Here is a 14,083-nt window from a genome sequence, read left to right on the forward strand (position 1 = left end):
TATTGCATTAAATTTATCCAGATTTGTATATAAAATTATTGTATTACAGCAATTTTTAAAAGAAAAATATTATTGTACAAAATTACTGTATTACAGTAATAGTGAAACGTGGAAATAATCATGAAATATTAAAACAAATATTTACGGTCCTAAAAAAAAAAAAATTGTATATATATATATATATATATATATATATATATATATATATATATATATATATATATATATATATACACTTATTTGAATTATAATTACGAATTATTTTAATTCTATATTTTTTCTTTTGACTTGAGTGTGAAATGTGAGATTCGCCAAATTATGTATGAATGAGATATAAAGTTGGGTATCTGTGCTTGATACAGATTTGATTATTGTGGTAGTGTTAAGCCACAAATATAGACATTCACAATGATTCAAAAAGAGACACAAAGGAGAACAAGCTCCGAAAACATCAAGCAATGTTTTTTTTTTTTTTGGACAATTAGCTTAAAATCAACTGTTTATGGTGTCAGATTTTAGTTTAAAAGTAGTATTTCCACAGCTAATGAAGCTGTGAAACAGGTTAAAATGTGTTAAAACTGATAGAAAGAATGAGTTCACAGGGTAAAACAAATTCATTATAAAATATGATAATTGAGGCATAACGCAACGTATTTCTGGTCTGGTTTGGTTAATTTTACTCTTTGGTCAGATGAAATTGTAAACCTCTAGAATCCAAGATGACACGACTCGCTGTGTTGACGTAAAACTGTGGTTCTACGATCCATATTATTTGTTTTTTAAATATGCAAAACAACAAAGAAACCTGTGTATTACTACAACTGAACAAGAAATAAACAATCTGAAAGTGTGTGTGTGTGTGTGTGTGTGTGTATGCAGCCAGACTGAAAATGACTAGAATCTTTTAGATGTTTACCACCGTATTTACACCAGACACCTGCAACAAATCTAAATTACTCCGGAGCTGTCTACACTGTGAGCACCTGATGTGGACGCCCCATTTCTCCATTTCTGACCCCAGCCACATCTATAATGAAGTGCTTTTATTAAAAATATAATTTGCTCAATTTCTTTGTGATAAATTGTATTCTTTACAGGTTTAAATAACTTCTGACCGTTATATCAAATCCAGCTCATGATATTTCTGGTCTGACATAATTTTTTTAATTTTTATCTATATACAATTATTCACATGGAAAATAAATTTTGTAATAATAATTTTGTTCGACTGATTATATTCGACTGAAGCTTAGCCTTCTAGTCTGATATACTTTAAACAGTTTTGGTTTTAAGCCATATGCATATGCAGTTGTAGGATTACTAACATACTTAAAAATAATTACAAAATTATCACATGCAAAATCAATTTTGTAATGGATTTCTGATGAAAATGAGGATTTTTCCAACTGATTTTATTGTCATTTTGTCTAATTTCTGAAGTTTAACCTTACTAATTTTACAGATTTTTTCCCCCTAACAATATGCATATGCAGTTGTAGGAATATGAACATATGTAAAATTAATGATAAAGTTAATCACATGCAAAATCAATTTTTATAATGGATTTCTGTGGAAAAAAATATTTCTTTCGAATGATTTTGATATGATTTTAATAATCGCCTTCTAGTCTGATGTGCTAATTTGAATCATTTTGTTATTTCTAGTATAAGCATATGCAGTTGTAGATATCCAATCATAAAAATAGTAATCAAATTAATCACATGAAAAATCAATTTTATAATGTATTTCTGTCGAAAATAAAGATTTTTTTTGTCTGATCGACAAACTAATTTTATTGTCATTTTAGTAATCGTTGATTACTAAAATCTAGCCTCGAGCCTATAGCTGATTGTGACTGTATCCAGTGTAGACGGCCTCAGGTTGTTGCGATATCCGCTTCCAGTGTAGACACGGACGTGTTTGAATCAACCCTTGGTTTGTGTTCGACTTACTGAACAGCCATCGCAAAACGTTCCCATCCAACAATTCCTCCGAGCTATTCTACAATACACACCGATTTGATAGCGAAACATCTGTATAGTACATTCACAAGGTAGACAGCTGGCAGGCCTGGGTGTCAGGTGTCCAGCAGTATTGTTCACGCGCAGGTGCCTCCACGTCGAGTCTCATGCGCAATATCGCACGACTCCAACTCCTTTCTCCATTTGGCTGCTGGATGCTCTCCATCCGGCCGGGAATTCTGGAGCACATTTCATCTGCGACTTCTTTTGTTCTTTTTCGTTCTCCGTCTCTGTCAGAAGAACATATACTGGTTGTCGATGGCTCTTTTGCGCCCCCTGTCGGGCGGCTCCAGTTCGTAGTCAGAGTCCCGGTTGGCCAGTAGGGGCGGCAGCGGGTTGGGGTGGCGGAGCAGGTTTCTGCGGCCCACTGACTCGCTCCGGCGCAGTGGGACAGGAACGGGGCGGTCTGGAAAAGAAGAGGGCATGCGATGCGGGAGAGCGGATAATGCTGACGACTGGGCCGTGGAGGGGCTGGAGTGAAGGTATGAATCCGGACTACAGTGAGCCAGACTCGGCTCTGAGCTCCAGCGAGAGAAGGGCACCAATACTGGAGAGCCGACAGCCGAACACTGGCCTAGAGAGAAGCAACAGAGAAAACACTTCATTAACACAACAGTGAGAGAACACATAACCGCCACAAAAATGTCAAGTTTTCATTTTGGTTTTTAGTTGTAGTTAGTATTAAAAGGTACATAAAGTTTTGATTCAGGTTCAATGTCGTTTTAGTTTCTTCCCTTATAAATGTAGAATCATTGGAACTCTCAACTTCTCGTATACATGGATCTAACGTGAAAACTGTAAATTCATGGCAGAATACTTTTTGTACGCAAAGAAAACAAAAATAACCACTTTATTCAACAATTCGTCTCCGTGTCACCGTATGGCCATTTTGGAGAGTATCCACTGAACGCAAACAGCGTATGCTGTTTTGTGTCAGCTGCGCCACACGGATACGTTTTCTACGTTTATTTACACTTTCATTTGAACGAGATCGGCATACCTGTACTATCCAAAATGGCGCTACGATGACTTGTATTCTTGTAGCTTCGTAAAATTACCTGATGTCCCATGGATTATTTTACCGATCTCCTTGCTACGTTTCTGGACGTTGATCATGTTAATTACATTGCTGTCTATGGGAGGGTCAGAGATTTTTATATATATATATATATATATATATATATATATATATATATATATATAAATTTAAAAAGTGACATTCAAAAAGAGTAATTTCAGTTGATGTAATTATTATTAAATAATGCATTTTTATATTACTTAAATACTCTGATTAATATTACTGTTTATTACCAAGTACATTATTGCTAAAAAGTTTGGGGTCAGTAAGATAAAAACTAATACTCTTATTCAACAAGGATGCATTAAACTGATCAAGTTACAGTAAAGACATTTATAATGCTGATGCTGTTCTTTTGAAATTTCTATTCATCAGAGTGTCATTTAATGCATCACGTTTCCACAAAAAGGTAATGCAGCAAACTGTTTTCAATATTGATAATAATAAGAAATGTTTCCTGAGCAGCAAGTCAGCATATTAGAATGATTTCTGAAGGAACCCTGGAGTAATGATGCTGAAAATTCAGCTTCGCATCACAGGAATAAATTAGATTTTACAATATATTTAAATAGAAAACTGTTATTTGAAACCGTAAAAATATTTCACAATGTTACTGTTTTTACTGAATCTTTATCAAATAATTCCAGCCTTGGTGAGCATAAGAGATATCTTTTAAGTGAAGTGAAGTGACATACGGCCAAGTATGGTGACCCATACTCGGAATTCGTGCTCTGCATTTAACCCATCCAACGTGCACACACACAGCAGTGAACACACACACACACACACAGCAGTGAACACACACACACACACAGCAGTGAACACACACAAACTGGGAACACACACCCGGAGCAGAGGACAGCCATTTATGCTGCGGCGCCCGGGGAGCAGTTGGGGGTTCGGTGCCTTGCTCAAGGGCACCTCAGTCGTGATATTGAGGGTGGAGAGAGCGCTGCACATTTACTCCCCCCACCTACAATCCCTGCCGGCCCGAGACTCGAACTCGCAACCTTTGGATTACGAGTCCGACTCTCTAACCATTAGGCCACGACTTCCCCCCCCATTTAAAAACAATTCATTTAAAAACAATAACCCCAAACATTTGAAAGGTAGTGTTCTGTATCCTTACAATGATGCCCATCAATAGAAATTATTATGGATGGAAATCAACAATTTTAAATCTGACAATAAACCTCAATAACCATATTATACTCCCTGTATCCCATAGAGGGCATCGTCTTCACACTCTCAAACTCTACATCCTCTACAAGTATCTAGGAGTGTGTTTGAAGTAAATAGAAGTATGAGCGCAAAGTAGAGCATGTTATTAAAATGTGTATATGTATGTGTGTGATAAAACATTAGGCTCTGTGTATATGTGTATTTTACAGCTTTACTGCAGAAACTTGATGGCAGGTTAGTCTGTAAAGAGTCTGCAGTTCTGATGATATAGGTATGAGTGTATGGACGATTGTGTGTGTGTGTGTGTGAGAGAGAGAGAGTGCATGTTTCGTTGTGTCAGGTCTCTCTGAACTACTAAAACCCATCTAAACCACACAGCATAAGAGGAAAACGGATCCTGTCAAGCTGTGTGTATATGTGTGTGTGTGTGTGTGTGAGACAGAGAGACAAGAAAGAAATTGTATGCATGTTAGCTGCTTGAACATTTCCAGATAAATAACTGCTATGTAATAAATTATTGTATTATATACTATTCTACATTATGTAAGTTTAACAGTGCAGTGCTAAACAGTGCATGATCACATAAACTAGATTTATTACATATTTATTATGCTTTTTAATATGGTTTACAAACAAAAATCCAAAATTAATTCTTGCCAAGTGCAAAATGTGTGAAAAAAATTGGCTTTGGTGACTAAATCAAACAGTTACTCGCCAGCTGGCCAATAACCATTACGACCTGCAAGATCACATGGTTTACATCGGACTGTGAAAATGACTCAGAAGTGATTTAAATCAAGTCGTCTTCTAAGAAAACATCTGTGGTGACTTAAGTAATATTGTTTAAAAGACTTTTTTTCCCTCCAATCCGTCACATTGTGGCATTTATGTGTTATATTGCTCACATTAAGCCATCTGAACAAAAGTACAAAGAGCAAAATCCCAACGAGCCCTTATGTTTTTGAAGTTTCACGCGAATGACTTGTTCAGCTTGTCTGTGCTATTGCTGCAAATGATGTATGTGCTGTTGTCACAAATATGCAAAAATTTTAATATAATAGGGTCAAAATGCATTGTTAATAAAAATTATGAAAAATACAGTCTTACCTGTGTGAGTGGGGTTTACTCGCACATAATTGGCCAACATAACTTCGCATGCAGCGCCGCACTCCAGCGGGATCGGACAGTTGCGGAAGTGACTCAGCATGTCCATGACTGATGGGAAACGCAGGTGCTGTACACGACACTGACCCCATTCAGTTAAAGATAGACGCAAATGCTGCAAAGGAAGAAAAACAGTGGAAAATGCAATATAAATACAGACGTGAACAGAAAGATGTGCAACATTCATAGAGAGGTTTGCCTTACTAAGCAATATGGAATACACCAATATAGAGATCTGATATACTTGATACTGCTACAATTTTAACAAATAATTATTTTTTTTGTAATGACTAAAACTAATAATGATATAATGGACAATCTTACACATTTAAATGGTTCTGCTGTTTTTTTATGTTTTGTGTTGTTGTTGTTTTTTTTATTACAGTAGCATTCAAATAATATAAAGCACAGTAAAAAAAACGATAATCATTTAAAACAATCAGAAAAAAACTGAATAGGCAATAAGCCCTGTTTAGATGCCAAAACCTGATACGAATAAAAGAAGCATACATAAAAATGAACTATTATAGAAAATTAACAAGTCAATAAGTCATCAAATACAAATAAATAAAAAAAATACAAATAAATATAATGAAAAATCCATATTTGGTCACTACTGCTATAATGGCCAATCTCATACATTTACATGGTTCTGTCCCTTGTGGTTTTTTTTTTATAAAATATGATTAAATCAATATAATATATACGTTTTTGTCATTCATGATAATGAGGATGAGGAGGATGATGATGATTACACCTCATTACCTTTGCTCTGCCCTGGTAGTTAAAAGTGAGGACGTAGTCTCCTCTCCGCGTCTCGCTCTGTCTCACGAGGAAGTTCCCATGACCACTGAACCCGGCATGCTGGACAAGGTAGGCAGCCCGCACACGTGATATGGGCCCATGAAACCATGGGTAAGAGGACAGGAAGTGATCCGTTTTATTGTAGGCGTGCTCCGTGAGTCCAAAACCCAGAGAGCCTGCGGAGACACACACACACACGAGACAGAAAGTTTACAGACATCAGAGCAGACCATTACCATGCAAAATAATCTGTTAAGTTTATAAAACCAAAAGACATATGCTATAGTGGAAATCTATTACTATGCAGAAAATGTAACTGTATAACAAAAAGATGCCATTACATCAAAATTGACCGTTTTTAGCCCTGTTTACACCATGTTTTGGTCGATTCAACCACAAATGTCTTCAGTTCTCAGTTATTTTAGATTATTTGCAGTAATATAAGTGTTGATATTTAAGTAAGAGAGTGTGTGTGTGTGTGTGTACGTGACTCACCCTGGCCGCCGGGCTCTGTGCTCCCTCTGCGAGCTGCGTTGAGCGAATCGCTAACAGGAAACGGTTCTCCATCCACACTATCTGACCTGGAATCACACATACATAAACGGCTCATAAACATCTATGAACTCCTTTAATTGCATAATGAAGAGGTCACAGGATGTAATGCGGTCAATAACATTCCATCACATATTCTAAGGTATATATCCACACTACAAAGCAAAGCTTTCAATGACGATCATGAGAGATAACAGTTATTTTTTGCCATGCATACACGTGTTTAACACTTATAAATGTGTGAATGTCACTGCATTACATTACAAAGCATAAAACCAGCTGGCATTTATTTCAAAGAATGTTGGTCTTTTTTTAAATACATTTTAATTAATAAACTTTAAAACAATGATTTTTAATTATTTTAAAATCATTTTACATTATTTCTAGTTCGATTTTCCATTACATATTACATTTTATAGCAACTACTGTTTATTATATTGTTTTAGTAAAATACATGTTGTATTAATTATTGTTATTCATTGCTATTCTTCAAATTATTAAAAGAGAGATTTCAAAAATAGTTCTGGTTTATTTGTCACTTTAGAAATGGAAGAACAAGATAAGAGTGAAAAATAAAAATGAGTAAAAACTCATGAAAAACTGGGAGAAAATTGTGACTAATTAAAAAAAGGAAATAAATAAATATGAATGCAATGAACACAGCAAGAAACTGGGTCAAGAGGAGAGCAGATCTTATAGGATGAGAATTAGACAGAAAAACAGACGTGGCTTTGAAACCTATAGGGACGAAATGAAGGAAAGGACAGAGAAAGAGAGCAGAAGCAAGACTCGGGGAGGGGCGTCTGGGGAAGTTGCGGGAGAAAGAAGCACCAAAAGCTTTTGGTTCGTGTCAGGAAATGTGTCGTGTAATTCTTGGACAAATGAAAACACTATTGTATACAATGCTCTTATGTCAAGACGAATGCATGCATGAAGGGTGGGCTGAAAAAAAGTGTTAAAAAAATAAAATGATAAGATGAGAGAGAGAGAAAAAGGAGAGAGAAGGGGGCATGGATAGAAAGGAGGCCATGAGATGTGCTGAGTCGAGTTCTTGAGATTCTTAGTAATCAGAATAACAGGAAAACCTCACTCTCGTTCTCTCTCTCTCTCTTCCTAAAACTCACATTGATATATTCACACAGGCTTGAGTTCTCAGTACCCTCACACCAATAAAAGGAAATGAAACACATGCATTTGCACACACAAATACACCTTTTGTAAAAGACACAGCTTGTGTAGAACACACAGATGGTGTGTGTGTGTGTGTGGGCAAACCAAGCACATCCAAATTAAGACTTTTAAAAATACTAAAATATGTGAGAACCCAAACGACGTGGATTTCTTTAGCACTAAATTTGGTTTTATTCTATGCGTGTGAGAGTGTCTGCATGTGTGTGTGTGTGTGTGTGTGTGTGTAAAAGAGGAAGTGAGTGGGTTTTCTCAGTAGGGGAATGTCAGGAACTTCTGCAGATGTCTGGGATCTTCAGAGGTAGTTCAAACGCAGAAAGCGCCGCTCTCACCTGCTGGTGATGCATTCTCTGAGCTCTGTGGTCCAAGAGCTCACCTGCTGCTCATTATCGGCCTCAAATATAAAACTACCCGGATGACCAGTAACCTGAGCGGAGAATGGAGAAAAAAAGAAACACATCAACCAACAGAACAGAACACAAAAGATTTAGAAATTATTTTTTTGTAAGGGATTCATAAAAAACATGTTCTGGTATGAAAATTCTTTGGTTTTTCATACCAAACACAGTGTCTGACTAAGTTATTCCTCAGGCTGATTAATTGGCTGATTTTGGATTATTATATGCATCATGTTTTACAATATTTTTGAGTAAATTTGAAGCTAGATTCACAAAGAATTTGCTTAAAATATTTAACAAAATAAAATAAAAATACACACACACACGTTCTTCCTCAAGACGCATGCAGTTCTGTTTATTAACCGCCAGAGCGCCAAAAGTTACATACTTCAGCTTTAAATATATACATTCGAAAAAACTATTCCATATAGTCTCTCAATTATTATTAAATCATAAAAGCTATTATTTAAATATAGAAGCCTTTTATTTAAATATATACATTTAAAATTACTATTCCAAATTCTATTAAGCATTAAAACTGTATAGTTTTAGATAGAAAAAAGCTTGTCGCACCACAAGGCGCTGGCATCAGCGACTGCTTTAGATTGGCCATCAGCCTCTGCTCTCTAGATATCAGCAGAGACCAAAGGAAAACCCACTACTAAGCATGACGACTTCAGCAGAAAAAAAAAAAAAAAAAGTTTACAAAGGTCATAAAACCTTGCTGATTTCCACGTATAAATGTAAACTACATAAATAAATCAATGTGGTCATTATATATATTACATAGTTACCTGCACCAATCATTTTGAAGACAGGATGTGCCTATACACATATTCTTAAAATGGTCTAATATCATCCAAAAGAATCGGCCTCTTGAATATATTAGTTTATCAATAAAATGAACCAGTGTGTAATAATTCATGACTGTGTGTGTCTTCGTTCACCTTTAAGACAAATGTGTTCATGTTGTCTGGCATCTCCAGGCGATTACAGCGTCGAATCTCTTGGATGTCCGAACAGGGTACGGTGAGCTTTGGTGTTTTGTAGTCCTAAAACACAAAGAAAGCAACACATCTTTTTAATATAATCATATAATAGTTGCATTATGTCTTTAGAAACATTTGCTTCCATATATAAACTCGAAAACCTCCTTTAGCATTTATATTGAGCTTGTATGTTGTATTTTTACTACTTTTGTAAATGCATTAGCCTAAATGTTGTACGGTAGCAAACCTTTTCTCTTGAAAAAGTTGCTCTTCTCTGTATATATCTTTGTAAATGCTACTAAACTTAGAGCAGATTTCCACACCAGCAACTTTGACACTGCATTAAAAGAATTCTTACTCAGGAACTGAACACTACAGCTTATATTATTCTCATTTGTGAGATAAAAGTTTTATTCGGTTTAATTTTATATTAAGAAAAAACTCACAAGAAGCTCGTTTCTGCCACAGAATCAACTAAAAGAGACAGAATTGCGAAAATGTATCCCTTGCAATTAGGGGTTTGTATCTCACTTTTTTCCTTGCAAAGAGGTCAGAACTCTCAGAATTCTTTTACCTCATGCAATTCTGTGTTTCTTTTCTTAGAATTCTGAGTTTACATCTCTCAGTTCGTTTTTTCTCTCTCCTATTGAATAAGCTTGTTTCCGCCACAGGATAAAAGAATACATTTAGGTAATTGTGACTTTTATTTCACAATTCTGACTTTTTGTTTCTCAGAACTTCTACATAAACTTACAATTCTGAGAAAAAAGTCTGAATTGTGAGCTATAATTTCATATTACCAAGAAAAAAGTCAGAGATAAAAAGTTGCAATTGACAAGCTTCCATAGATTTGGACTACCATACTGACACAAAACCAAACAAGTTTCTTTCTAAATCAATAAAACATAATATTGCACCACTCAGACATACAATCTGACAAACAAGGACAATGTCATTGATGATAAAACATAGATTTCTAGTGCATGACACACTCCAGTGTGGGCTTGATTTCCTTGAGGGGGATGACTTCCTTGTTCTACTGGGATTAGCTAAGAATGTTCATCTGGAAATTAAGAGAGAATAGAGCTATGACCCGTGATCTGAAACCTTCGACCTACGCCTACACGCACACACACACACACATACACACACACACACACACACACACACACACACACACACACACACACACACACACACACACACACACACACAATCTCCTTGGGAAAAAATGAGAGCGGATTCCGGGAAGTTGTGAGAGCTGCAAATGAATCCGGACGCTCAGAGCTGCAGGAATTTCCAGAGTGTGTCCTGAGTTCTGACACATCAAACATTTGGAAATGAAGAAGCTCTTTCTCTCTCAAAGAAATCTGTCATTTAGAGTGAGTCAGATTGAATCATGGCTTAAAATAGCTTCACACGCACAGGCTCATTCCAAATCAACGGTACTGTAATATTACGGTCTTTCCTCTTTGAACTGCAGTCAACTCTCACATAGAGGAGAGCAGAAAACACCACTGACTCATTCACATCCACACATACACACACACTTCTGCAGTAATTCCAGAAAAACAAGAAGTGATGGAAGTATTAAACACCACACACATATACGGTAAAACAGATGATTGGTTTCTCTTCTCCATTTCTCTTCACACATGCAAGAAACTTGCTATTAAACTTGGAGCAGATTTCCATACAAGCAACTCTGATGTTAAGATTTCTAGGAACTAATACTAAAGAAGACTTAGTTTGAGTCTGAGAATCAGCGTCAAAGATATTACCAAGACATTACTATAAAATAGCTGGATATTTGATAACTTTTGACACCCATGTTTCTTGTTCAGTTTGCAATTCCTATCACATATTCTACGATAATTACAGTTCTAGCTGCATATAAATATGTTTACAGACAAAACATTTTATACAGCTAGCATGAATATGGTTACATATAAACAATGATTTAAACTAGCATACATACAGTTGCTAATAAAAGATGATTGGTGCAACATTTAAACTGGTGAACATACAGATGAACAAAAGATCATTTGAAGTTGTATATAAATAGTAGCATAGCTACAAACATCTATTAAAACTATAGCATGCATACATTACAAACAAAATACTATTAAAAGTAGTATGCAGTACCGCCGCTCCCTAAACGCAGAGTACACAGTTTGCATACCATATATATATATACACCTTGGTGTGAAATGTTTTTGCCCCCTTCCTGTTTTTATTTTTTGCATATTTGTCACACTTTAATGATTCAGATCATTAAACAAATTTTAATATTACACAAAGATTACCTGGGTAAATACAAAATTCAGTTATGAAATAATGATTTCATTTATTAAGGGAAAAAAGCTGTCCAAACCTGCCTGGGCCTATGTGAAAAAGTAATTGCCCCCTAAATCTAATAACTGGTTGTGCCACCCTTTGCAGCAACAACTGCAATCAAGCATTTGCGATAACTGGCAGTGAGCCATTCACATCGCTGTGGACGAATTTAGGCCCACTCTTCTTTGCAGAAATGTTTTAATTCAGCCACACTGGAGGGTCTTTAAGCACGAATGGACTGTTTAAGGTCATGCCACAGCATCTCAATCGGATTTAAGTCAGGACTTTGATTTGGCCACTCCAAAACCTTAATTTAGTTTTTCTTGAGCTATTCAGAGGTGGACTTGCTGGTGTTTTGGGATCACTGTACTGCTCCATAACCCAAGTGCGCTTGAGGTCACAAACTGATGGCCGGACATTCTTCTTCAAGATTTTCTGAAAGAGTGCAGAATTCATGATTCCATCAATTATGGCAAGTGATCCATTTCCTGAAGCTACAAAGCAGCCCCAGATCATCACACTACCACCACCAAGTTTGACTGTTGGTATGATGTTCTTTTAATTAAATGCTGTGTTGGTTTTGCGCCAGATGTAACGGGACACACACCTTCCAAAAAATTAAACTTTTGTCTCATCAGTCCACAGAATATTTGCCCAAAAGTCTTGGGGATAATCAAGATATTTTTTGGCAAATGTGAGACGAGCCTTTGTGTTCTTTTTGGTCGCCTTGGAACTCTCCCATGGAAGCCGTTTTTGGCCAGTCTCTTTCTTATTGTTGAATCATGAACACAGGCCTGCAGTTCTTTAGATGTTGTTCTGGGTTCTTTTATGACCTCGGATGAGTCGTTGTTGCGCTCTTGGTGTAATTTTGGTAGGCTGGCCACTCCTGGGAAGGTTCACCACTGTTCCAAGTTTTCTCTATTTGTGGATAATGGCTCTGACCATGGTTCGCTGGAGTCCCAAAGCCTTAGAAATGGCTTTATAACCATTTCCAGACTGATACATGTCAACTATTTTGTTTCTCATCTATTCTTGAATTTCTTTAGATCGCGGCATGTTTTGCTCTTTAAGCATGCTTCACTTTGTCAGACAGGTTCTATTTACGTGATTTCTTGATTCAACAGGTCTGGTAGTAATCAGGCCTGGGTGTGGCTAGTGAAATTTAACTCAGATTTCTAAAATAATGTGGTTAATCACAGTTCTTTCATGATTTAACAGGAGGGGGCAATTCAATTTTCATGTAGGGCCAGGTAGGTTTGGACAGCTTTTTCCCTTAATAAATAAAATGAGACTGTTGGCACCTCATGTTTTTTTGTTTTTTTTTGTGACATACTGTCAAGTATGGTGACCCATACTCGGAATTCGTGCTCTGCATTCAACCCATCCAACGTGCACACACAGCAGTGAACACACACACACACACACACACAGCAGTGAACACCCACACACACACACACACACACAGCAGTGAACACCCACACACCGTGAACACACACCCGGAGCAGTGGGCAGCCATTTATGCTGCAGCGCCCGGGGAGCAGTTGGGGGTTCGGTGCCTTGCTCAAGGGCACCTCAGTCGTGGTATTGAGGGTGGAGAGAGCACTGGACATTCACTCCCCCCACCTACAATCCCTGCCGGCCCGAGACTCGAACCCACAACCTTTGGATTACAAGTCCGACTCTCTAACATTTAAGCCACAACTTCCCCTACGTTTGCGGTTGAATGTAAATGATCATAATTAATGGACAACTGTGCCTGTGAAAAGACATCAACAATCTGACGCCAAGAAAAAAAAAAAAAGATGAGGATGAAGCCCATGCATTACTTTCAGGAACATTCATAATCCTTTGAAACTTTTTTGGCTGTTGACGTGAATAACGTGTTTTAATGTCGGTAAAAATTTCACTACCACCAACGCATCTAATATTCCCTCTGAGTTTTCATGTTCCCTTATGAAAATTAGCCATGGTTTTCCTATGAATAAAACCAAAAATCATGGTTCTTGTAGCCATGTTAACCACACATTTTTGGACACCTTTTGTGAGAGATGACAGCCTCTATAATTTCTTCAACAAAAAAACATGTGGACATCACAACCCTTACCAAAATTAACCATGGTTTTATTGTATTAAAACTTATTTTGCATTATCTCTGAATGCTTGAGAATATAAAATCAATCAGACAACTGTATTAATAAAATTATAGCCATAGGTAAGCCTAACTAGAGCTACAATTGTAATTTGTAAATAATACAATTTAAGTACAATTTATTTACTTTATTTTATTAAAGTTCTGTTTTGACCCCGATAGTAGGTGTTTTTTTTTACTTCCATAATATACAATTTGGTTTAGGGCACCCATTTGGCCAG

The 14,083-nt window shown here is 36.6% G+C and overlaps 1 protein-coding gene across 2 annotated transcripts in view; it reads right to left on the bottom strand.

The window, feature by feature from the left end:
• Positions 1–285: 285 nt before the first annotated feature.
• Positions 286–14,083, bottom strand: part of LOC306871976 (SH2B adapter protein 3-like) — a 37,980-nt gene continuing 24,182 nt past the window's right edge. Inside the window, exons 3-8 of one of the 2 annotated variants that reach the window (XM_079420276.1) lie at positions 9,335–9,439; positions 8,322–8,416; positions 6,745–6,830; positions 6,211–6,425; positions 5,389–5,560; positions 286–2,595 (exon numbers count right to left, since the gene is read on the bottom strand). In XM_079420276.1, coding sequence (XP_079276402.1) covers positions 2,255–2,595; positions 5,389–5,560; positions 6,211–6,425; positions 6,745–6,830; positions 8,322–8,416; positions 9,335–9,439 — 1,014 coding nt within the window. In that variant the 3' untranslated portion in view covers positions 286–2,254. The remainder of the gene's footprint in view (positions 2,596–5,388; positions 5,561–6,210; positions 6,426–6,744; positions 6,831–8,321; positions 8,417–9,334; positions 9,440–14,083) is intronic. The other variant, XM_079420277.1, reaches the window with a different exon arrangement.

This window comes from Barbus barbus (assembly GCF_936440315.1).
Source record: "Barbus barbus genome assembly, chromosome: 6".
NCBI classification, from domain to species: Eukaryota; Metazoa; Chordata; class Actinopteri; order Cypriniformes; family Cyprinidae; genus Barbus; species Barbus barbus.